At 38.3% G+C, this 25,231-nt stretch overlaps 2 protein-coding genes across 3 annotated transcripts in view; one reads left to right on the forward strand and one right to left on the reverse strand.

Moving 5' to 3' along the window:
* NCAPG (non-SMC condensin I complex subunit G) overlaps nt 1–11,914 on the reverse strand; it is a 46,723-nt gene extending 34,809 nt beyond the window's left edge. Inside the window, exons 1-5 of the mRNA XM_082653377.1 lie at nt 11,719–11,914; nt 10,528–10,731; nt 9,787–10,015; nt 7,881–8,026; nt 393–477 (exon numbers count right to left, since the gene is read on the reverse strand). Coding sequence (XP_082509503.1) covers nt 393–477; nt 7,881–8,026; nt 9,787–10,015; nt 10,528–10,731; nt 11,719–11,829 — 775 coding nt within the window. The 5' untranslated portion in view covers nt 11,830–11,914. The remainder of the gene's footprint in view (nt 1–392; nt 478–7,880; nt 8,027–9,786; nt 10,016–10,527; nt 10,732–11,718) is intronic.
* Nucleotides 11,915–12,041: 127 nt separating this feature from the next.
* DCAF16 (DDB1 and CUL4 associated factor 16) lies at nt 12,042–23,946 on the forward strand. Of its 2 annotated transcripts, none has more exons than XM_082653876.1 (2): nt 12,042–12,283; nt 21,474–23,946. In XM_082653876.1, exon 2 carries the CDS (start codon nt 22,114–22,116, stop codon nt 22,762–22,764), a length of 651 nt encoding a protein of 216 aa, XP_082510002.1. In that variant the 5' UTR covers nt 12,042–12,283; nt 21,474–22,113; the 3' UTR covers nt 22,765–23,946. The 2 variants fall into 2 exon arrangements, with proteins under 2 accessions (XP_082510002.1, XP_082510001.1); XM_082653875.1 differs by having other exon boundaries at nt 21,489–23,946.
* The last annotated feature ends 1,285 nt before the right edge of the window (nt 23,947–25,231 follow it).

Genomic DNA, 25,231 nt, shown 5'->3' on the forward strand with positions numbered 1-25,231 from the left:
GAAAAATTATACTGGTCTGACCATTTCTAATTGTTTCGGATACACAGAACACATTCATAGGAGGATATACACAAAAGGGGTAAGACAGCATTTTTTTTAAAGGAAGCGAAAGCGGTGAAAAAGAGATCCTGCCCTACTTCTGATGTTATTTTTATAGCCTTAAGCTTTAGTTTCTCCACACATAAAACACAGAAAAATTAAAACAAACTGCTACTTCTAAGTACCAAGACCTTTAACCCTAGAAAATGTATTCTATACAACACACGTAGATAAACTTTGACAGGCTGTGGGAATGATAGGCTTACCTGACTTAATTTAGGACACTCTCCTAAACCTTTTAAATCTAACCTCAAAATCTACTAATGTTTTGTCTATAATGATATCTAACTTACCTGATCTGTCATTAAGACCTTGTTGAAGGAGCATTACTCTCTGAGCAATGGACATAGCTCTCATGTGAACCTTTTCAGCTAAAACCTTAAAGAGATGATAATAAAAAAATGGCCATTAAACTCAATATAATTTATGTATTTTATAACTAGTAATATCTCCTTCACCTAAGAAAATTATCCAGAATTTCCAAAAAAATTAATATCTGGTAACACATTAATGCAATAAGATTCTACCTAAATTATCTACACTCTCCGTCCATAAAAATCTCAATTGAATTATTATGTGCCAAATATTTTTCAAAAGTATTTTAAGAGGGATTACGGCAGGGAAGATGGTGGAAGAGTAAGACGCAGAGATCACCTACTTCCCCACAGATACATCAGAAATACATCTACACGTGGAATAACTCCTACAGAACATCTACTGAACGCTGGCAGAAGACCTCAGACCTCCCAAAAGGCAAGAAACTCCCCCACGTATCTGGGGAGAGCAAAAGAAAAAATAAACAGAGACAAAAGAATAGGGACGGGACCTGCATCAGTGGGAGGGAGCTGTGAAGGAGGAAAGTCTTCCACACACTAGGAAGCCCCTTTGCGGGCGGAGACGGCGGGTGGCGGAGGGGGGAAACTTCGGAGCCACGGAGGAGAGCACAGCAACAGGGGGGCGGAGGGCAAAGCGGAGAGACTCCCGCACAGAGGATCGGTGTTCACCGGCACTCACTAGCCCAAGAGTCTTGTCTGCTCACCCGCCGGGGCCAGGGCTGGGAGCTGAGACTCGGACTTCGGTTGGAGCACAGGGAGAGGACTGGGGTTGGCGGCGTTAACGTAGCCTGCAGGGGTTAGTGCACCACGGCTAACCAGAAGGGAGTCCGGGGAAAAGTCTGGACCTGCCGAAGAGGCAAGAGACTTTTTCTTCCCTCTTTGCTTCCTGGTACGCGGGGAGAGGCGATTAAGAATGCTGCTTAAAGGAGCGCCAGAGATGGGCGTGAGCCGCGGCTAACAACGCGGACCCCAGAGATGGGCATGAGACGCTAAGGCGGCTGCTGCTGCCGCCACCAAGAAGCCTGTGTGCGAGCACAGGTCACTATACAACCCTCCCTTCCCTTCCGGGGAGCCTGTGCAGCCCGCCACTGCCAGGGTTTCGTGATCCAGGGACAACTTCCCCGGGAGAACGCACGGCGCGCCTCAGGCGGGTACCACGTCACGCGGGCCTCTGCCGCCGCAGGCTCGCCCCGCACTCCATACTGATCCCTCCCCCCGGCCTGAGTGAGCCAGAGCCCCCGAATCAGCAGCTCCTTTAACCCCGTCCTGTCTGAGCGAAGAACAGACGCCCTCCAGCGACCTACACGGAGAGGCGGGGTCAAATCCACAGCTGAGCCCTGGGAGCTGTGCAAACAAAGAGAAAGGTAAATCTCTCCCAGCACCCTCAGGAGCAGGGATTAAATCTCCACAATCAACTTGATGTACCCTGCATCTGTGGAATACCTGAATAGACAACGAATCATCCCAAATTGAGGAGGTGGCCTTTGAGGCCAAGATTTATTATTTTTTCCCCTTTTCCTCTTTTTGTGAGTGTGTATGTGTATGCTTCTGTGTGAGATTTGTCTGTAGAGCTTTGCTTTCACCATTTATCCTATGGTTCTATCCGTCCGTTTTTTTTTTTCCTTTTTAAAAATTTTTTTCTTAATAATTATTTTTTATTTTAATAGCTTTATTTTATTTTATCTTACTTTATTTTATTTTCTTTTATCGTCTTTCTTTCTACTTTTTCTCCCTTTTATTCTGAGCTGTGTGGATGAAAGGCTCTTGGTGCTGCAGCCAGGAGTCAGTGCTGTGCCTCTGAGGTGGGAGAGCCAACTTCAGGACACTGGTCCACAAGAGACCTCCCAGCTCCACGTAATATCAAATGGCGAAAATCTCCCAGGGATCTCCATCTCAACACCAACACCCAGCTTCACTCAAAGACCAGCAAGCTACAGTGCTGGACACCCTATGCCAAGCAACTAGCAAGACAGGAACACAACCCCACCCATTAGCAGAGAGGCTGCCTAAAATCATAAGAAGTCCACAGACACCCCAAAACACACCACCAGACGTGGACCTGCCCACCAGAAAGACAAGATCCAGCCTCATTCACCAGAACACAGGCACTAGTCCCCTCCACCAGGAAGCCTACAAAACCCACTGAACCAACTTCAGCCACTGGGGACAGACACCAAAAACAACGGGAACTATGAACCTGCAGCCTGCAAAAAGGAGACCCCAAACACAGTAAGATAAGCAAAATGAGAAGACAGAAAAACACACAGCAGATGAAGGAGCAAGGTAAAAACCCACCAGACCTAACAAATGAAGAGGAAATAGGCAGTCTACCTGAAAAAGAATTCAGAATAATGATAGTAAAGATGATCCAAAATCTTGGAAATAGAATAGAGAAAATGCAAGAAACATTTAACAAGGACGTAGAAGAACTAAAGATGAAAGAAGCAACGATGAACACCACAATAAATGAAATTAAAAATACTCTAGAAGGGATCAATAGCAGAATAACTGAGGCAGAAGAACGGATAAGTGATCAGGAAGATAAAACAGTGGAAATAACTACGGCAGAGCAGAATAGAGAAAAAAGAATGAAAAGAACTGAGGACAGTCTCAGAGACCTCTGGGACAATATTAAACGCACCAACATTCAAATCACAGGGGTTCCAGAAGAAGAAGAGAAAAAGAAAGGGACTGAGAAAATATTTAAAGAGATTATAGTTGAAAACTTCCCTAATATGGGAAAGGAAATAGTCAAGTCCAGGAAGCACAGAGAGTCCCATACAGGGTAAATCCAAGGAGAAACACGCCAAGACACAAATTAATCAAACTGTCAAAAATAAAATACAAAGAAAACATATTAAAAGCAGCAAGGGAAAAACAACAAATAACACACAAGGGAATCCCCGTAAGGTTAAGAGCTGATCTTACAGCAGAAACTCTGCAAGCCAGAAGGGACTGGCAAGACATATTTAAAGTGATGAAAGAGAAAAACCTACAACCAAGATTACTCTAACCAGCAAGGATCTCACTCAGATTTGATGGAGAAATTAAAACCTTTACAGACAAGCAAAAGCTGACAGAGTTCAGCACCACCAAACCAGCTTTACAACAAATGCTAAAGGACCTTCTCTAGGCAAGAAACACAAGAGAAGGAAAAGACCTATAATAACAAACCCAAAACAATTAAGAAAATAAGAACAGGAACATACATGTCGTTAATTACCTTAAATGTAAATGGATTAAATGCTCCCACCAAAAGACACAGACTGGCTGAATGGATACAAAAACAAGACCCATATATATGCTGTCTACAAGAGACCCACTTCAGACCTATGGACACATACAGACTGAAAGTGAGGGAATGGAGAAAGGTACTCCATGCAAATGGAAATCAGAAGAAAGCTGGAGTAGCAATTCTCATATCAGACAAAATAGACTTTAAAATAAAGACTATTAGAAGAGACAAAGAAGGACACTACATAATGATCAAGGGAGAAATCCAAGAAGAAAATATAACAATTGTAAATATTTATGCACCCAACATAGGAGCACCTCCATGCATAAGGCAAATACTAACAGCCATAAAAGGGGAAATCGACAGTAACACAATCATAGTAGGGGACTTTAACACCCCACTTTCACCAATGGACAGATCACCCAAAATGAAAATAAATAAGGAAACACAAGCTTTAAAGGATACATTAAACAAATGGACTTAATTGATAATTTATAGGACATTCCATCCAAAAACAACAGAATACACATTTTTCTCAAGTGCTCATGGAACATTCTCCAGGATAGATCATATCTTGGGTCACAAATCAAGCCTTGGTAAATTTAAGAAAATTGAAATTGTATCAAGTATCTTTTCCAATCACAATGCTATGAGACTAGATATCAATTACAGGAAAAGATCTGTAAAAAATATAAACACATGGAGGCTAAACAATACACTACTTAATAACGAAGTGATCACTGAAGAAATCAAAGAGGAAATCAAAAAATACCTAGAAACAAATGACAATGGAGACATGATGACCCAAAACCTATGGGATGCAGCAAAGCAGTTCTAAGAGGGAAATTTATAGCAATACAACCCTACCATAAGAAACAGGAAACATCTCGAATAAACAACCTAACCTTGCACCTCAAGCAACTAGAGAAAGAAGAACAAAAAAACCCCAAAGTTAGCAGAAGGAAAGAAATCATAAAGATCAGAGCAGAAATAAATGAAAAAGAAATGAAGGAAACGATAACAAAGATCAATAAAACTAAAAGCTGGTTCTTTGGGAAGACAAACAAAATTGATAAACCATTAGCCAGACTCATCAAGAAAAAAGGGGAGAAGACTCAAATCAATAGAATTAGGAATGAAAAAGGAGAAGTAACAACTTACACTGCAGAAATATAAAAGATCATAAGACATTACTACAAGCAACTCTATGCCAATAAAATGGACAACCTGGAAGAAACAGACAAATTCTTAGAAATGCACAACCTCCAAGACTGAACCAGGAAGAAATAGGAAATATGAACAGACCAATCACAAGCACTGAAATTGAAAGTGTGATTAAAAATCTTCCAACAAACTAAAGTCCAGGACCAGATGGCTTCACAGACGAATTCTATCAAACATTTAGAGAAGAGCTAACATCTATCCTTCTCAAACTCTTCCAAAATATAGCAGAGGGAGGAACACTCCCAAACTCATTCTACAAGGCCACCATCACCCTGATACCAAAACCGGACAAGGATGTCACAAAGAAAGAAAACTCCAGGCCAATATCACTGATGAACATAGATGCAGAAATCTTCAACAAAATACTAGCAAACAGAATCCAACAGCACATTAAAAGGATCATACACCATGATCAAGTGGGGTTTATTCCAGGAATGCAAGGATTCTTCAATATACGCAGATCAATCAATGTGATACACCATATTAACAAACTGAAGGAGAAAAACCATAGGATCATCTCAATAGATGCAGAGAAAGCTTTCAACAAAATTCAACACCCATTTATGATAAAAACCCTGCAGAAAGTAGGCACAGAGGGAATTTTCCTCAACATAATAAAGGCCATATATGACAAACCAACAGCCAACATCGTCCTCAATGGTGAAAAACTGAAAGCATTTCCACTAAGATCAGGAACAAGACAAGGTTGCCCACTCTCACCACTCTTATTCAACATAGTTTTGGAAGTTTTAGCCACAGCAATCAGAGAAGAAAAGGAAATAAAAGGAATCCAAATCGGAAAAGAAGAAGTAAAGCTGTCACTGTTTGCAGATGACATGATACTATACATAGAGAATCCTAAAGATGCTACCAGAAAACTACTAGAGCTAATCAATGAATTTGGTAATGTAGCAGGATACAAAATTAATTCACAGAAATCTCTGGCATTCCTATACACTAATGATGAAAAATCTGAAAGTGAAATCAAGAAAACACCCCATTTACCATTGCAACAAAAAGAATAAAATACCTAGGAGTAAACCTACCTAAGGAGACAAAAGACCTGTATGCAGAAAATTAAAAGACACTGTTGAAAGAAATTAAAGATGATACAAATAGATGCAGAGATATACCATGTTCTTGGATTGGAAGAACCAACATTGTGAAAATGACTCTACTACCCAAAGCAATCTACAGATTCAATGCAGTCCCTATCAAATTACCACTGGCATTTTTCACAGAACTAGAACAAAAAATTTCACAATTTGTATGGAAACACAAAAGACCCCAAATAGCCAAAGCAATCTTGAGAACGAGAAACGGATCTGGAGAAATCAGGCTCCCTGACTTCAGACTATACTACAAAGCTACAGTAATCAAGACAGTATGGTACTGGCACAGAAACAGAAATATAGATCAATGTAACAGGATAGAAAGCCCAGAAATAAACCCACACACATATGGTCACCTTGTCTTTGATAAAGAAGGCAGGAATGTACAGTGGAGAAAGGACAGTCTCTTCAATAAGTGGTGCTGGGAAAAATGGACAGGTACACGTAAAAGTATGAGATTAGAACACTCCCTAACACCATACACAAAAATAAGCTCAAAATGGATTAAAGACCTAAACATAAGACCAGACACTATAAAACCCTTAGAGGAAAACATAGGCAGAACACTCTATGACATAAATCACAGCAAGATCCTTTTTGACCCACCTCCTAGGAAATGGAAATAAAAACAAAAACAAACAAATGGGACCTAATGAAACTTCAAAGCTTTTGCACAGCAAAGGAAACCGTAAACAAGACCAAAAGACAACCCTCAGAATGGGAGAAAATATTTGCAAATGAAGCAACTGACAAAGGATTAATCTCCAAAATTTACAAGCAGCTCATGCTGCTCAATAACAAAAAAACAAACAACCCAATCCAAAAATGGGCAGAAAACCTAAACAGACATTTCTCCAAAGAAGATATACAGATTGCCAACAAACACATGAAAGAATGCTCAACATCATTAATCATTAGAGAAATGCAAATCAAAACTACAATGAGATATCATCTCACACCAGTCAGAATGGCCATCATCAAAAAATCTAGAAACAATAAATGCTGGAGAGGGTGTGGAGAAAAGGGAACACTCTTGCACTGCTGGTGGGAATGTGAATTGGTACAGCCACTGTGGAGAACAGTATGGAGGTTTCTTAAAAAACTACAAATAGAACTACCATATGACCCAGCAATCCCACTACTGGGCATATACCCTGAGAAAACCATAATTCAAAAAGAGTCATGTACCAAAATGTTCACTGCAGCTCTACTTACAACAGCCAGGAGATGGAAACAACTTAAGTGTCCATTATCGGATGTATGCACAAAGATGATGTGGCACATGTATACAATGGAATATTACTCAGCCATAAAAAGAAATGGAATTGAGTGATTTGTAATGAGGTGGATGGACGTAGAGTCTGTCATACAGAGTGAAGTAAGTCAGAGAGAGAAAGACAGATACCGTATGTTGACATATATATATGGAACTTAAGAAAAAGAAAGTGTCATGAAGAACCTAGGGGTAAGAGAGGAATAAAGACACAGACCTACTAGAGAATGGACTTGAGGATATGGGGATGGGGAAGGGTAAGCTGTGACAAAGCGAGAGAGTGGCATGGACATATATACACTACCAAATGTAAAATAGATAGCTAGTGGGAAGCAGCCGCATAGCACAGGGAGATCAACTCGGTGCTTTGTGACCACCTAGAGGGGTGGGATAGGGAGGGTGGGAGGGAGGGAGACACAAGAGGGAAGAGATATGGGAACATATGTATATGTATAACTGATTCACTTTGTTATAAAGCAGAAACTAACACACCATTGTCAAGCAATTATACTCCAATAAAGATGTTAAAAAAAAAAGTATTTTAAGAATACAGCTTCTTGTCTTTTAAGAACATGTCTATATAAGATATTGGACTTATTTACCTGATAAGCCAGCTTTCTGACAGCCTCTTTCACATCCTTGGTGCGCCCTACAATTTTTGGCAAAGTCTTTGCTGATGGCGCAATACATGATAACACTGCCCGCCTAACTTCTGGATTTGAATCATTTTCAATCAAAGTAGCATATGCTAAAAATAGAGCAATACATTTTAGTACGCTAACAACATATTATTTAGTTAGCCATAGTCATAGATAACCCACATTTTGATATTTAATCTTTAAAATGATAAAAATCATTTTTTAGTCTTACACATTTAATTTTAGCTGAAGATTTTTTTCTGCCAACATCCCTTAAAAAGGACAGAATTAGAAATTAGTCAATGGACTAGGCAGGAAGGCTAAAACTGAAAATAAATAACCCTAAAGATCATGGAAAATCCATCATTCAGATTATGTCTTTGCTACTCTTTAAGATTTAGAAACAAGTCTAGGATGGAAGCCAGTTTATTTTAAACGGATATGGCTTTATAAAGAGCTCAGTATTTTGATTTTTAATGAATCCTAAAAAGAAATAACTTCTGATCTTATCATTGAACAAAACTCATTTCCTGTATTTAAATATTTATTCACCTCTATTTCTCAGATTTTCCCATGCTTTATAATCAAGTATATGTTGACTACTAAACATATATGTTTCACATATTATTATGCCCCTCATTTAACACCAAAAAATACCAACTACCACCAGTTATCAAAATTATAAAGGTAGTAACAGGGACAAAGAGAAAAACAAACCAGAAGAGTTCCCAAAATAAACCTAGGCATATATGGAAAACTGGAATATGACTATCTTTATGAGCCCAGAGGTAGAGAAAGATTTCTTAAATAAAAGAAAGTGCAAATCATACAGGAAGAGACTGGTAATTCTGACATTAGGAATTTCTGCCCCAAAAAAGACATAGTGAAGACAGTGAAATAATCCATCGAAAGCAGGAAGATCTAACAATTCATATAACCCAAGGATTTCCCGTCAGAATATATAAAGAACTCCAATTAATAAGACAAACCAATAGAAAAATGAGAACACGTTAATAGGCATTATACAGAAGAAACAAAATTGGCTGCTAAATATATGAAAAGATGCATAACAATGACATATGATACACACAACCTGATTAACAAAAATTTAAAAATCTGACAGTACCAAACACTAGAGAGGATATGGCTCAATGAACAAGTTTATGCACTGTTATTGGAAATATAAATTGATAAATGTTTTGTAGAACACTTGTACCTCATCTAATAAAGCTGAATGCACATATCCCAACAAGTCCACCCTTAGGTACATATCCTAGAAAAACTGTGCACCAGAAGCCATGTACTGTGTAAGAAAGTTCATAGCAACGACACTGTATTTTAAGAGGAAAATAACTGGAAACAACTAGAAGGTCCATCAATAATAGAAACAATAAAATTGTCTTACATTCATACAATAGAACAGTATATCAGTAATGTATCAACATGGATGAATGTTACAATGAGAAATAATGTTCAGAGCACAGAAAAATATAGTATGATCCACAAAACATACAAAATGATACGCAAAACTTAAACATTATTTAGAAGTATATACATGTGGTTAACTGTTTAAACAAACAAACAAAAGGGAACCCAAAATTCAAGATATTCGTTAATTCAGAGGGAGAGTAATATAACTAGAAAGGGACATAAGATAGGCTTCAGAGGTATTGATGATGCTCTATTTATTTTTAGGTTGGATGGTGGCTACTTGGGTATTTTTTTTTAATCATATATTTTTACATACATGTATGTGTGTGTGTGTATATAAACTATGCTCTTCCATAATATTTCATAATAAGAAAATTCATCTGCTGAGAATTTAACAAAGTCAGTGAAACTGAAAAAGGATTTAAGGAGCTATACATACCATTAACCACCAGGCATTCATCATCTTTGGGATCCTGAAGGCGTGAAAGAGCAAGAACTGCCTGTATCCTTACATTTGGAATTTTATCTTTCAATCTAATAAGCATGGCTTCATTAATTTTATCAAACAAATCATCATCAATCTGGGCATTTTCTGGCATATTTCCCAAGAGCTTGTTTATGAGCTGGCACACTCTAAATCTAACTGCATTGCTGTTTGCTTCATGAGACTAAAACAGAAACAAAACAAAATTTATTCCAAGTCACATACCATTACTAAATAATGACATACCATTTGAATTCTATGTTTAGAATTCAAGAATTTATAGCAATAATTCATTCCTTGCAGAAAAACTATAATGCTACCTTGATCCATATATACATGCTAAATACACATTACATAACATAAAAGTCTCAAAATACACAGTCTAAAGTATCTGCTAAATTACAAAAGCATATTCCTCTTCGGAGGAACTCTTTACTTTTGAACTAGAGAACCCATTTCAAACAAATGTATGTAAGAACTGGTTTAGAATGGTCATTAAAAATTTAATGCTGGAGTTTTTAAAAGTTCACTTTTTAATCTTAATGACAGTTCTAATATTTCCTATAAAAGGCAAATTCGTTCAGACATTTTCTCAATTACCAGATATTCATTCTCTAAGATATACAAACTCCCATGGCCCTTTTAAAATAGTAAAATTTTCTACAATATTCCCTCGAAATTCTAGTTTTCGTATACCTTTAATAGAAAAGTAAACAAATAATTTAAAATGCCACCATCTTCCTCTTCTTCATCATCTTCCATATCTGATTGGTGAAATGAAGTAACAAACTTTGCTGCAAATTCTATTATCCTCTCTACAGCTGGTTCTCGTTTATAGACCACCATAGCATATTTAAGGTAATTAACAAACTCCTCATAAAAACCTGTTTTGTCATCCACCTGAAAGAGAAAAGAAACCCTTCACAAAGTGCAGGGATAAAATCCTTTTTTCTCAACATTACTCTAAGACACTGAAAACACCAGCCCTAACGCAAACAAACTAAAATCATTATTTAGTAAACTCTCAATTATCCAAACCATCAAAGGGGAAATAAATTTGCACTAATTTCTCTCCAGAGAAATTTATTTCTCCCAGGAAGAAAACAAACATGAATTTTGACAGTGAAAGGACTCCTCTGATTTTTTTTTTTAACACCCTTGAATTCTCAATATGATGCCTTGGTACCAGTTTAGTAAAAATCTGCTTCTTCATGAACAACCCAAAATCAACCACAGCTTTTGCATTTTACCGTATTACCCTTAATATTACACAGCAATTTCCTTTTGATATAACTCACATCCTACCTCATCTCCTCAAGCCCTATACTGACTTACAATTTTTCTCGGACCTCAAGATAATTTATTCTCCCGAAATTCATGGTCCTATTCTTCTTGAGGTTTCATTTAAAAACGAAACAAACAGTAAATTCATGGTCCTATTCTTCTTGAAGTTTCATTTAAAAACGAAACAAACAGTATTTACATGACTAAGAAGAGCCAAGTCCTAACGATTAATTTGCTAATTGGTGATTTGATACAATTTAACAGTGGGGCGAGGTTTACGTAATTAAATGTGGGCGGTGATCTGAGGGACAACACCGCGTTCAGGATCCACGCTGCGGCCCTACACTAGATGCCCGGTCGCCACGGTACGCGCAAACTCTTCTCCAAGTTCACCGCCAGAGGATTAACGGTCCGCGCCGGAGGCCGCTGGGAAGAGGCGGGGGGGAGGGGAGGGTTTGCCTCTCCGAACCAGGTCGTGAAAGTTAAGGAGGTTGGAGTCTTGGTGCGCGGAGTCGGGAAGGTCGCGGGAAGCCCCCGGGAGAGGCCAGGCCGAGCCGGGGAAGGGAGGGGCGGGGGCCCGGTGCCGCGGGCCGCATCGCTTACCGAGTGGTAGGTGCGGCTCAGCGCCACCACCAGCTTCGCCTGGTTCTGGTGCGGCTGCTGCGCCAGCTGGAAGGCCTCCTTAATCGGCAGCAGCCTCTTCTCCGCCCCCATGGCGCCGGGACCCTGTCGTGACGAAGCCTGTCAGCGCTCGGCTTCAGCTGACCGACTGACCACGGTCAGGGACTCCACAGGTACGCTTCAGTCTCCAGTCTGCAGGCGGCCGACAGCCGAGGGCGTGGTAACCGCCAGAGCGTTCAAATAACTCCCGCGGGAGAAGGAAATACGCGAGACTATCGCGAGAGTTTAGAGCGGCGAGAGTGGGAAGAGATGGGACCACCCCCTTCAACCCCACCGATGGGGCGCTTGCGCTTAGGGTCTTTTAAACCGTTTTCCGAGTGGGAAGTGGCGTTTCTAAGAGGAGGAGGAGTTGGCGCCCCCGGAAGTGGTATCCACCGGAGTGCGAGCCTTACGGCGGAGTGACTGTTGGATCAGAGCTGGTGGCGCCAGGCTTAGTCGTGTCTTGAGGCTGGGAGTGAGGCGAGGAAGAAGAACGGATCCTTCTTGGGTGAGAAAGGGAATCTGCTGAGGGGACGAATCCCTGCCCCCGCTGAAGGGGAGGAGGGATTCGTTCGGAGATCCGTCAAGAAGGGAGAGCTAGGGAGTGCTGGGCGGCGGCCTGGTTTCTACTGGAAGGGAGGATGTTCCGAGGTCTCCAGATGGAGGCGGGCCGCAGTATTTTTAAGCCTTAGGTCCGCGTCTGGTGGAGAGTCTGCAAACGTGTAAGGCAGTATGGGAAGAGAGGCACGGGTTAATTTAGGTACAGCTTGTTCTAGATGTACCGGCTTTCGAGGCCTGTTTACAGAGGTGCATAACGGCAATGTTTTCAACACAGAATGGAAAAAGAGTTTAGGGTAATGGTAAGATAAAGAAATTTGGAGTGCCTTCCGGCAGGAACTAAGTCTTTATTTAAACTGTTCTTTAATGGAATTATTTGAGACAATTATTAACATCTAAAGAAATAGATTACAAAGCAGCCTGTACGCCTTTTTTCCTGTTGAACTACCTTTCCTCCCTAGCAGCAATGGATTTTCTGAATTTACTGTTAATTTTTATGTATTAATGATATCTGAATAAATCTCTGAATAAGTATCTTGTATTGTTTTCATGTTCTAACATTATATGAATGATCCTATGTATGCAACTTGCTTTTTTCACTCAGTATTATTTTTGAGGTTTATTCATATTGATATTTTCATAACCATAACAACACCTTTTGGACCCATTGTCGAGGAAAAATTAACCAACGGTTGATCTAGGAAAGAAATGGAGAATTTTATTCAAGCCAACCTGAGGGTTATAACCTGTGAGACAATCTTTCAGGAAGCTCAGGACTGTCCTGCCCTTTTGAGGTCTTAAGCACAGTAATATATGGGGGATTTTTTGGTTTTTTTTGTTTTTGCGGTACGCGGGCCTCTCACTGTTGTGGCCTCTCCCGTTGTGGAGCACGGGCGCCGGACGCGCAGGCTCAGCCGCCATGGCTTACGGGCCCAACCGCTCCGCGGCATGTGGGATCTTCCCGGACCGGGGCACGAACCCGTGTCCCCTGCATCGGCAGGCGGACTCTCAACCACTGCGCCACCAGGGAAGCCCAGTAATATATGTTTTTGAGACAAAGGGTTATACGTCAAATGACGTATTATTGACAGTTTACACAATCCAGATCTATAGTTACAAAGAGAGTAGTAGGTCATGGGTCAGCTTGACTCCTTACAAGATTAAGAAGGAAGGTTATCTCCTAAGGAGGTTTGGTTAGTGCAGATACACAACACACACTAAAGGGGAGGGAGGAGGCCCAAAACAGGCAGAGAAAAATTTTATGTTTAAATTTTTCTTGTCTTGCCATAAAGTATGAATTTTATTTCATCACCTTATATGCCAAGACACTGTTCTAAGCACTTTACTTCATTTAATCCTTAGGCACAACCCTTGTAAATTCTTTCCGTCTTTTTAAGAAGAGGAAACTGAGGTACATATAGGTTGCTCTAGAATTCTATTGTATGAGCATGCCATAATTTATTCATCTATTCTCTTCATAGTCCTAATTCCTGAAACATTGCAGGTATTCAAATGCTAGTTAAAATAGTAAATATGGTAGCAGTAATAGTAAATATTGGGTTGCCCATAATTTCAAAATTATCAAAATGTCTAATTTCTGAAAAGGCAAGAGGGGTGGGTATTTTAGGTTAATCAGCTAGAGGGAAAGCAGAGGTTTAAGAGTGCATGGAATATAGTCGATAACATTTATAATCTCACTATAGCTAAAATGTAGAATACCTAGACAGCTGTGGTGAAAGAAACCTAGAACGGGCATTAATTTTTTAACCAGCTATATCCAAAGTATCATTTCAACATGTACTCAACATAAATTATATTGATGAGATAATTTACATTCTTTTTTTTCCTATTAAGTCTTTGGAATTGGGAATTATTTTACACTAGCTACATTTCAAACTGCTCAATAAACATGGGGCTAGTGACTACAGTATTAGATAGTGTAGAACTATTCTTACTTTGGGAACCACTGAATATACCATTTGTTTTTCATGTAAAATCAACTGGTGAACTAAAAGTTAGAACAAACTAATATTTGGAGAAATTTTTCTTATTTTGTGGCCTTTAATTGCTCAGCTCTCCTTATGCTTTGGGTGTCTGCTACCTTTGTTGCTTTGTTTAACTGTGAAATTTCTAACAATATTATTTCATTTACCATATTTTATTTGGTTACCCACAAATGAGAGGTGACTTCATACCATTTTGTCATTACTGAGGGATGAGGCATCTGGCCACCAGAGGTCAGCCTAAGTATATTTTGACCATCTTGGGCAGGGGGGATTAATAACATGTTTTTGTTCAGTATTTTTGGAACATTATCTGAAAAGTTAAAAAAAAAGATACTAGATTACAAAAATGGCAGCCTTTGGAATGGAAGAAAATATTTTCAAGCCATATATCCTGTAAGATGTTAATATCAAAAATATATAAGGACTCATATAATTCAGTAGCAAAAAAATTAATAATAACCTGCTTTAAAAATGAGCAAAGGACCTGAATAGACATTTTTCCAGAGAACACCTACAAATGGCCAACATGTATATGAAAAGGAGCTCAACATCACTTATCATCAGGGAAATGCAAATCACAACCACAATAAGGTATCACTTCACACCTGTCAGGATGGCTGTTATCAAAAAGTCAGAAGATAACAAGTGTTGGTGAGCATTAGGACCCTTAAACACATTGGTGGGAAACAATATGGAGGTTCCTCAAAAAAGTAAAAATAGAGCTATCATATGATCCAGCAATCCCCCTTCTTGGTATATATTCAAAGGATAAAATTACTATCTCAAAGATATATCTGCATTCCCATGTTTATTGCAGCATTATTCACATCTTAATCTTGGTTAAGATTGGAACCAAGATATGGAAATAATCTAAGTGTCCATTTATGAATGAATGAATAAAGAAGATGTGACATTTATATACATACACAATTAAGTCTTTAAAAAGAAGGAAATCCTGCAACTTACAACAACATGGGTCAACCTGGAGGACATTCTGCCATGTGAAATAAACCAGACACAGAAAGACAAATACTGTATGATCCCACTTATATGTGGAATCTTAAAAAGTTGAACTCATAGTAATAAAGAGTAGAATGGGAGTTATCAGTGGCTAGCGGGTGGAGGAGATAGATATCAAAGCATACAGACTTTCTGGAGACCTAATGTACATCATAATGACTATAGTTGATCATGTATACTTGAAATTTGCTGAGAATAGATCTCGAGTGTTATCATCACATGCAAAAAAAACACATAGTAACTGTGAGGTGATGGGTATGTTAATTAGCTTGATTGTGTAACCATTTCACAGTGAATACGTATATCAAAGCATCACATTGTACATGTTAAATATATGTAATTTGTTAATTATACCTCGATAAAACTGGTAAAAAAAAAAAAGATGCTATATTAAGCTTAAACTCACTGCCTTTAGGTTACCTGTGTCTTGACTTTTTCTCTAAATGCTATAGGGAAAAGAACACACTGTAGCAACTAAACTAAGCAAACTAACTAATTCGTATGGTAAGGCTATTTAGTTCTGAAATTACAGAAAAATGGTTCTTTCAAAGTAAATTATGCATGGGAGTGTACAGAGTAAGTGGTTAATTCACTTTTGATATGAGGGTATTATTACTCATGGAATGTAAAGAGGTAACAGTGATGGGTTCACTCGAGAATTTACATATGCCTTCAAAGAAACTTTGTTTTATTTTTGCTTAACAAAAAAAAGTAGGGTGAGCCTTTTAAAGAATGCTTTGAGCAACATAATTACTGAAGTATAGCCAATCAATAATCATGCAAATGGAATCTGGTTGAAATGAAAATAGTAAAAATATAAGAGGACAGAAGAATTAAAAGCTAACCCCTGGGGACTTCCCTGGTGGTGCAGTGGTTAAGAATCCGCCTGCCAATGCAGGGGACACAGGTTCGAGCCCTGGTACGGGAAGATCACACATGCCGCGGAGCAACGAGCCCGTGCGCCACAACTACTGAGCCTGTGCTCTAGAGCCCGGGAACCACAACTACTGACCCCGTGCTCCGCAACAAGAGAAGCCACCACAATGAGAAACCCACGCACCGCACCGAAGAGTAGCCCCCGCTCGCCACACTGAAGAAAGCCCGGGTGCAGCAACAAAGACCCAACACAACCAAAAATAAATAATTAATTAGTTTTTGTTTTTTTTTTTTTTTTTTTTTTTTTTTTGCGGTACGCGGGCCTCTCACCGCTGTGGCCTCTCCCGTCGCGGAGCACAGGCTCCGGACGCGCAGGCTCAGCGGCCATGGCTCACAGGCGCAGCCGCTCCACGGCATGTGGGATCTTCCCGGACCGGGGCACGAACCCGCGTCCCCTGCATTGGCAGGCGGACTCTCAACCACTGCGCCACCAGGGAAGCCCAATTAATTAGTTTTTTAAAAAAAGTTAACACCTGTCTCAATAAAATACGGTATGTTTTAAATTTTCCTTTTGTTTTCAGATTGAAGTAGGTAATAATATTATAAACTTTTTAAAGTATTTGCACTCATGTTCTTAAAGATGAAGTTATAAGCAGTGACCTTTATGTTGCTTTAGTAGCATTATCTTTGTTGATCTTGTTTAAAAAAATTATTTCATTTGTCTTTGTACAACATACTACCAAATCACCTGAATATAATTTAGGAATTTTTGTCTCCCTAGAATAAAAGTGAAACATGCTTGTATAGTTACTTACAGCAGGCCTTCATCATTCTCTCATTAATTTTTCCAAAAAATTTGCTAAGCCCCTAATACGTGCCAGACACTGCAGAGAACTAAATTAGATAAAGAATGAGTAGAAGCCAGAGAAATGTTTTTTAGAGGAATAGTACCGACACGAAGCCAGACCATATCCACTTCAGTGTGTATTTGAAACTAGAGATGTTTGCTAACTTTCATTTTGGAAATCATTCCTACATGATGGCATGAGTGGGATCTTGATATTTTGGTTTTGCTTTTTTCGTTCAGACCTATGCCTTTAGTCCATCCATGTTGCTATGTATACTTCTAATGTGCTTTTAACACATGTTAACCTATCCACTCCTCCAGTGATGGAAGCCTGGAATGCTTCTATTTCTTTACCATCAAAGATGACTCCCCAGAGTACATGTTGGTCTTATGGAGAATTTCTCTGCTATATATACCCAAGAGTGGAATTCCTACATCATGAGTTGTGCAAATAGTTTGACTAAGTAGTGCTGCCAGATTGCTCTTCAGAAAGGTTACCCCAGTCTGTAATCCCACCAGTAGTGCTGGTTTCTAAGGGAGTTCCTTTAGTCCCCTCACGAACACTTGGCTTTTTCCAGCTTTCTGATTTTTACCAAAATAATAGAATAATGTGATATCTATTTACTCATCATATAGTTAATGGCCTGTGGATTTTCTCTTCTGTAAATTGGATATTTTTGTCCTTTGTCCATTTCTTTATTGAGACTGCTACCTTTTTGGTTGTTGTTGATTTGTAGTTAACTTTGTTCTTGATGTGTTTAGTTCAATCCAAAAATACTAATTTTGATGTGATTGAATTCATCGTATTTTGGTCTTGTGCATTATGTTTTTTTAAGAAGTGCTTCTCTGGCCCTAAGTCACAAAGATATTCTCCTGCATTATATTCTATTAACTATATAGTTTTACAATTCTCATTTAGGTCTTTAACCTGTCATGAGTCCTCCTTTGTATGTGGCATTATATAGTTATACAGTTTTATTTTTCTTCATGTAATGAGCCAGTTTTTACCAATATTACTATATACTAAATGCATTCATTCCCCCTTGATTTATGTGCCAACTTTACTGTATACTACATTCTTAAGTCTTATGTGGCTCTATTTCTGAGCTTTGTTCCATTGGACTATTTGTTCTTATACTAACCACCCTACTTTAATTTCTGTGGCTTCTGTAACATGTGTAATAATATGTGTTAATATCTTGTAGGCCATGATATTTACTTTACTCTTCTGCTTAAATAGTTTGTTTAGCTATATGTGGAATTTTATTCTTAACATATTGGAATTGTACAAATTAATTTGGAAAAAAGTTCTTTATAATATTCATTGTTCCATCCAAGAGCATGGAATGTCTGTCTATTTTAAATCATCTATGTCCTTCATTAGAATTTTACAGTCTTCTTCATAGAGGTCTCGCATATTATTGATTAGTTCTTAAATCCTTTATAGGTTTTTTATTTTGCCCCTATTGTGCAAGTGATGTATGTAATACATTTCATGGTTAGTATTGCTGGTGTTAAGAGTGCCTGGGGTCAAATCCTGATTCTATCACTTAGTAGATATATGACCCTGGACAGGTAGCTTAAGCCTCATGTATAAAATGGGGTCAATAAAAGTACCTATCTTATAGGATTGTTAGGAGAATTTTAAATGAGTTAACATTTGTGCAGTTCCTAGAATAGTACCTGGAAAATTTTAAGAGCTATATAAATAAATTAATGAATAGTCATAGGTTAATCTCAGATCCAGGAACTTTGTTGAACTCTTTTATTAGCTCTAATAGTTTATAAGTTAGGCTTTTTTTAATGTTAGATGACCATATCATCTGTAAATTAGTAGTTTTATATCTTTTTTCCAGTTCTCACACCTTTTTTAAAAAAAACATTGATTAGGACTTTGGTACTTTGTTACACTGGTACTTTGTTACACAATATCAGTCCTTACATCCTTATCTAATTTCTTTTTTTTAATTAATTAATTTATTTTTGGCTGCGTTGGGTCTTTGTTGCTGCGCTCAGGCTTTCTCTAGTTGTGGCGAACGGGGGCTATTCTTCCTTGTGGAGCACGGGCTCTAGGCGCGCGGGCTCTAGAGCTCAGGCTCAGTTGTCATGGCGCACGGGCTAAGCTGCTCCGCGGCATGTGGGATCTTCCTGGACCACAGATAGAACCCTTGTCCCTTGCATTGAGAGGCGGATTCCTAACGACTGCGCCACCAGGGAATTCCCTAATTTCATTTTTAAAGGGAATATATCTGAAGTTTCTCATTTAGAATATTTGCTGAAAGTTTTTCATAGATAATTTTTACCTTGTTGAGAAAGTGACTTTCTCTTCCTAGTTTGGTAAGAGCATTTTGTTTTTTAAAACATAAATAGGTGTTGATCAAGAACCAAGAATGGTTAAATATCCATAGTTAATAAAATTATCTAATTTATTTTATTGCTGTAGTGACTTATATTTATAAATTTTATGAAGTTGAGATATTCTTGCTTTCCTATGATAAGCTCTATATGATTGTGACATTCTTTTTTTCTTTAATACACTATTACATTTTGTTAGGTAATATTTGAAATTTTTGCAAGTGAAATGAGCCTTTCTTATTTGCTTCATCTCTAGATTTGGAATTAATATTTTATTATCCTCATAAAAGGAGTTTTATGCTATTTTTCTTTTTTCTGGAACAATTTATGTAAAATATGTATTAATTTCCTTGGAAGTTTAGTGGAACTCTCTTATAAAACCATTTGCACCTGGTGTTTTTAATAGGTTGTTACCTTTTGAGTTTCTTTAATACTGGTCTGTTTTATTCAAGTTATCTATTTCTTCCTGTACAAATTTTAGTATTTTATATTCTTCTAGAATTTAGCCATTTTATCTAGGTTTTCACATTTTAGCATATATTATGTTTTTAATTTTGGGGGGGTATTTTAAAATCTCTTTCCTGATAACTCTCACCAGTTTTGTTTTTCTTATTCATATTTTCAGAAAACCGTCTTTCAGTTTTATCACTCTATTATTCTTTTATATACTATTTAATTTTTGCCTTTATTATTTCCTTTCAGCTTATTTTGCTGTTGCGCTTTTCCATTGTCTTGAATTGAATGCTTAACTTGTGCGTATTTAAACTTCCTTGTTTCCTCATCAGTGTATTTAAAGCTATAAATTTCTTCTAGGCACTGGTTTGGCCATACCCCACAAATTTTTGCTTGTGAGGTTATATTATTATTCAGTTTTATATCTAATATCTTTTATGATTTCCATTTTATTGATTCATGAGCTATTTAGTTTCCTAACAGGATTACTTTTAACTACCTTTAATATCTACTTTTATTGCATTATGGTTAGAGAATTTAGTCTAAATGAAATTGACCCTTTGGAATCTAGTTATACTTTATAACCTAATGCATGAACTATTTGTGTGTGTGTGTGTGTGTATGTGTGTACTTAATATCTGTTCTGTTTGGTATAGAGTTTTGTATACTTAAATAATATAATACCTAAAGTATATTAATATTTTAACTTTTTCAGAATGCTTGTATCCCTACTTATATTCCCCTGTCAGTTGTATTAGTTGTTACTAGAGAAATTTTGAGGATGTGCCTTTAGGGTCATAGATGTTTATGATGAGTGTATCACTTTCATTGTTTTCCTTTTACTAGTATTATCATCAATCTTTGTCCCTTATATTTTTTTGCCTTGAAATATTTTTTGTTGGATATTAAGGTTGCTGTCCCAGCTTTATTCTGGTCCACAGTTACCTGATATATATTTTTTCATATTTTTAGCTTTGACCTTTTTTGGTTCTTTTTGCTTTAAAATATCTTTTGTTAGCAGCATATTGTTAAATCTTGTTTTGTTTGGTTGATCCAGTCTGAGTGTCTGCCTTTTAATTGTCAGTTTAAGCTGTTTATATTCATTTTAACTCCTGCTATATTAAGATTTATACCTGCCATCTTCCCTCATTATCTGTAGAGTATGGTCATAGGACCACAACCTCTGGGGTCCCAGCAAGAGTTCTACAACCAGCTCTACAACCAGCACAGGTCCCCTAGAACTAATCCCAACAAGCACCTCTAAAGATAAAAAAGATATCTTTTATAGCTCCCTATTTGGAGTTTGGAGCATAAGGGATCTGCTCTTTCCTGGGCTAGAACTGCATGATAAAAAAACTAGCCCAGATATGTACCAACAAAAGATTAAAGTGGCCCCAGGCTCTTCTTCCCAATTTTGTCTTGGTAGGATCCATTCCCAGTAGGAAACTCTGCCTAAGCTTATGTGCTAGAGATGGGAAAGCTGATAAGGCTTCTTGCTCAACACCATGTGCTTGGATAGTCTATGAAGTTAGATGGATAATAACGTTACCCAGTGCTTTCAGGCTTTAATATCATGTCTCTAGTCTTCTCATTCACAGGTTAAGGCTACCTTTCCAGATAGTCCAACAACTAAGTCACCAGTTTCCAAGGACATTTGCACCACCTATGGAAAACATCAGATCCGTGCACACCAGACAGATCCTTGACACCTCGTCCCACCATCTCTCTGCGCAAAAGTTGCTGCACCAGCGGACAAAGAAGGCGACCACTGAGTTTCTTTTTATTATGAAATAGATATAATATCTCTGCCAGCAAAAAAGAGTACACAAAGTGTCTCCTCATAATTTCACAACCAGTTGAGACCATGCTAAGAAAATCAGCTTGCCTAGATGAGGACCCCTTCTCTTCTTGGGTAGCCAGGATTTGAAGGAGAGACTCTGACCTGTGCCACTGGTAAGTGACTAAATTTTACACACTGAACTGGTCCTGAGAACTGAGCTGTCTTCTTTGTAAGTGAAGAATATACAACATAATCTTGAAGAACTGCACAGTGGTGCAAGCCAGAGGCATACTGTGTGTGTGTAACAGACTGAGAAACAGACAAATGAATCCTATTGAAAGGATTTCTCATCTTCTGCTTCTATTTGCCAGTGTTAGTGTTTTACTGGCTTAGATTGTTACCTTTTTCTGTTACCTTTTTTTCTATACTGTTGTTCTATTCTAATGGGTCCTAGAAATCCCTCTCCTGACCCCTTATCAGAATCAGAAAGTGAGGAAGAAGAAAATGCTAACTACCTAAATGAGAGTTCTGGGGAAGAGTGGGATTCCTCTGAAGAAGAGGACCCTGTGGTGCCCAACCTAACACCTCTTGAGAGTCTTGCCTGGCAGGTTAAGTGCCTTTTAAAATATTCTACAACTTGGAAACCTTTAAATCCTAATTCCTGGTTGTATCATGCTAAACTCTTGGATGCTAGCACACCAGTCCATATACTACGAGAGATAGGACTAAGACTCTCCCATTGCTCCCATTGTGTACCCAAACTGGAACCGATTCCTGAATGGCCTCCTCTAGCTTCTTGTGGAGTCCCACCTTTTCAAAAGCCCCTTATGAGTCCCAGCCGGCTTTCTAGAGATCATGCCACTCTAAATGGGGCACTGCAATTTGCCACCAAACAGTTAAGCCGAACATTGAGTAGAGCCACTCCCATACCTGAGTACCTAAAACAAATTCCTAATTCATGTGTTTCTGGTTGTTGCTGTGGCTGGTTAACTAAAACAGTTAAGGAAACAACCCGCACTGAACCCATCAACACTACTTACTCCTACACTGACTTCCAGAAGGCAGTTAACAAACTCCTAACTGCATCACTATAAAGATCCACCATTCCTTCTCATATCTCTCGTGTTGCCAGTTGAGAAAGGAATACAGTTACACAGCCCACAGTTGAGGAACTAACAAACATCTTCTCAACCAAACTGTCCTGATATGCCAAAATACGATCAAGTACTGAATATAATACCCAAGAGTCCTGTAACTCCAGTACAGAAGATGTACATTGTGAGCATTCACTTTGAAAGACCCTGTGGTTAAAATGAGAACTTCAGTAGAGAATTAGTCAAAAGGGACCTTATTACAAGAGATAAGTTGACTATTCTCCACACTTAGTTCTCCCCGCAGTTTACTCTGCCTGTCTAATGGACTTAACTAGATACCTAATTATTAATGGGAAGGAAAAGGAGGCCACTACCCCATTTGTTACCCAACTTTCAGAATAGCCATTGTGGAAAGTGGTAAGTTAGCTACTCCCAGTAACACCTTTCTGAGCATACTTTTCTCTGATACTCATTTCTAGGGAGGTAGCTGAGTTAAATTGAATAACTAGATAAAAGAAAATGGTGGGAATATGGATTTATCTCCCTCTTTTTATATTGGTAGACCTATATATGGCACCCTTTAGGAGTTCCTGTTTTGGGGGGAGGGAGTGCAGTAGTGTAGTAGTAGTCTACACTGCTCCAAACCTATTATGGAACCTGCAGTTACGGCATAAACATTTTATAGGCTCCCACCAGGCAGTCTCTAGCTAAAGTGGCTTATAAGATCATACCTGGGGATTAAACAGACACCTGTTCCGTAGGCAATTATATTTCCTGCATCTTGGCATCCAGACCTTAGTCAAGAGCAAATAAAACCCATTCCAAAGACCAATGGGAAAAAATTAAGAGAGCATTTATGTTAGTGGATTAAAGTATTTCATCTGTATGATGTTCCCTGGAGCAGTACTTCATGCACTTTCCATGTCCATTGCAAACTTTTCAGGAACTTTACTGCAGAAATTCTCAGCCTAATACAGTCTGAAGTTGAAGAGTTTTTTAGCATCATTGTTTTCCTACATCTAGCTTTAGATTTTTTTTTCTGGCTGAATAGAAAGCATATGTACCCTTGTAAATGAATCTTGCTGTGTTTATTTAGATGAGTCAAAACGTAGAAATCAACATACATAAAATGCATGAGACCAGTAAGTCTTTTCACACACCTACAATAAAGAGTGAAACCTTTGTGTGATCCTGGTTGACTGGGCATCTAAAGGGAATCAGAAAACAGATTGTTAAAGATATATATCTCTCCTTATTTTAGTTTTGCTTTTTCCTGTTCTCCATAATTAAGTGCTGTATACAGTGTGGCATCAAAAAATTGAAGCATTAATGGAATCACAAATTCTATAAATGTATAGCAACTTTAAGGAGAGAGGAGAATGTTTATAACCTAATGAGTAGTTTCTGCTGAACCTTAGTTGTCTCCTCTTAAGGAAAAAGGAGGGAATTATAGTAGGTAGAAAAAAATACTTGTTAATGGAAAACTTGTTACTGAACTGAAACCATATAATGTTAGTGTAACTGAATGTATCAGTAACTGTTCCTATGTAGATGTTCTATGAAGTTGGTTTTTAAAATGTTACAAAAACCTGTTTCTTTCTTTGTTTCTTTTTTTTTCTTTTTTCTTTTTTTTAGGGGAAGGTGGGAAGAGGTAGAGGGGTCTAAAAATTAAAATCTGTTGATGTTTATGTAACCATCATATGTTCCTGTGTGTGTGTGTGTGTGTGTGTGTGTGTGTGTGTGTGTGTGTAAAAGTGCCTTGTTCATGAACCCCTTTTTGCTGTTCATTCCCAAAGGAAGCCTTTCCCCAGCTTCCCAGCTGAATAAACCAACAGCTTTGTACATGCTGAACAGAGTATGGTCATTTATTCTTCACAAATGAAATAGATTCTGCTTTGCTTAAGGCATATTCAACATTCACCAAGTGCTGAATAGAGTCCATAGAGATACAGTGTATCTGATAGGAGGTGACTTGGCAGCTCTAGAAAAGAAACAGTTGAAGAGGAAAGTGTCAGATATGCAGTCAAGACCCAGATTTGAACCCATTTGTTTGTATATAAGTAATTCCAGGTTGCACAAAATGATTGATAGATACCTAAATAAGCCTTAAGCCTTTACTTCTTTTTGTGCGCCATGGTGTGGGGTTAGGGGTGAATTTACCACTTTCACACTCTCCCTCCATGGGCCTTTGGTTAAATGCAGTCCCCATAATTAGGATAAAGAAGGATGAATTTATTCCCTATTTATAGAAATATGTATCAAAAGAGTAAGGAAACAGAATTTCTAAACCAACAGACATCAATGTATTTAAAGGTATTATTCTGTCTTGGTGCAGATAGTCTCTTTTTGTTGAAGCAGCCCAGATACCTTGAGCCCAGAAGACGATAAACATGTTTTTTTAAGCCCATCAGCTTTCTAACAGAAGAAATCTAGACATGGCAGGAGGAGGGCAGATGTTAGGTCACCT

This window comes from Grampus griseus (assembly GCF_964374135.1).
Source record: "Grampus griseus genome assembly, chromosome: 4".
NCBI lineage: Eukaryota > Metazoa > Chordata > Mammalia > Artiodactyla > Delphinidae > Grampus > Grampus griseus.

Coding starts and splice junctions, on each gene's coding strand:
- DCAF16 (XM_082653876.1), top strand. CDS start 22,114: ATGGGTCCTAGAAATCCCTCTCCTGACCCCTTATCAGAATCAGAAAGT.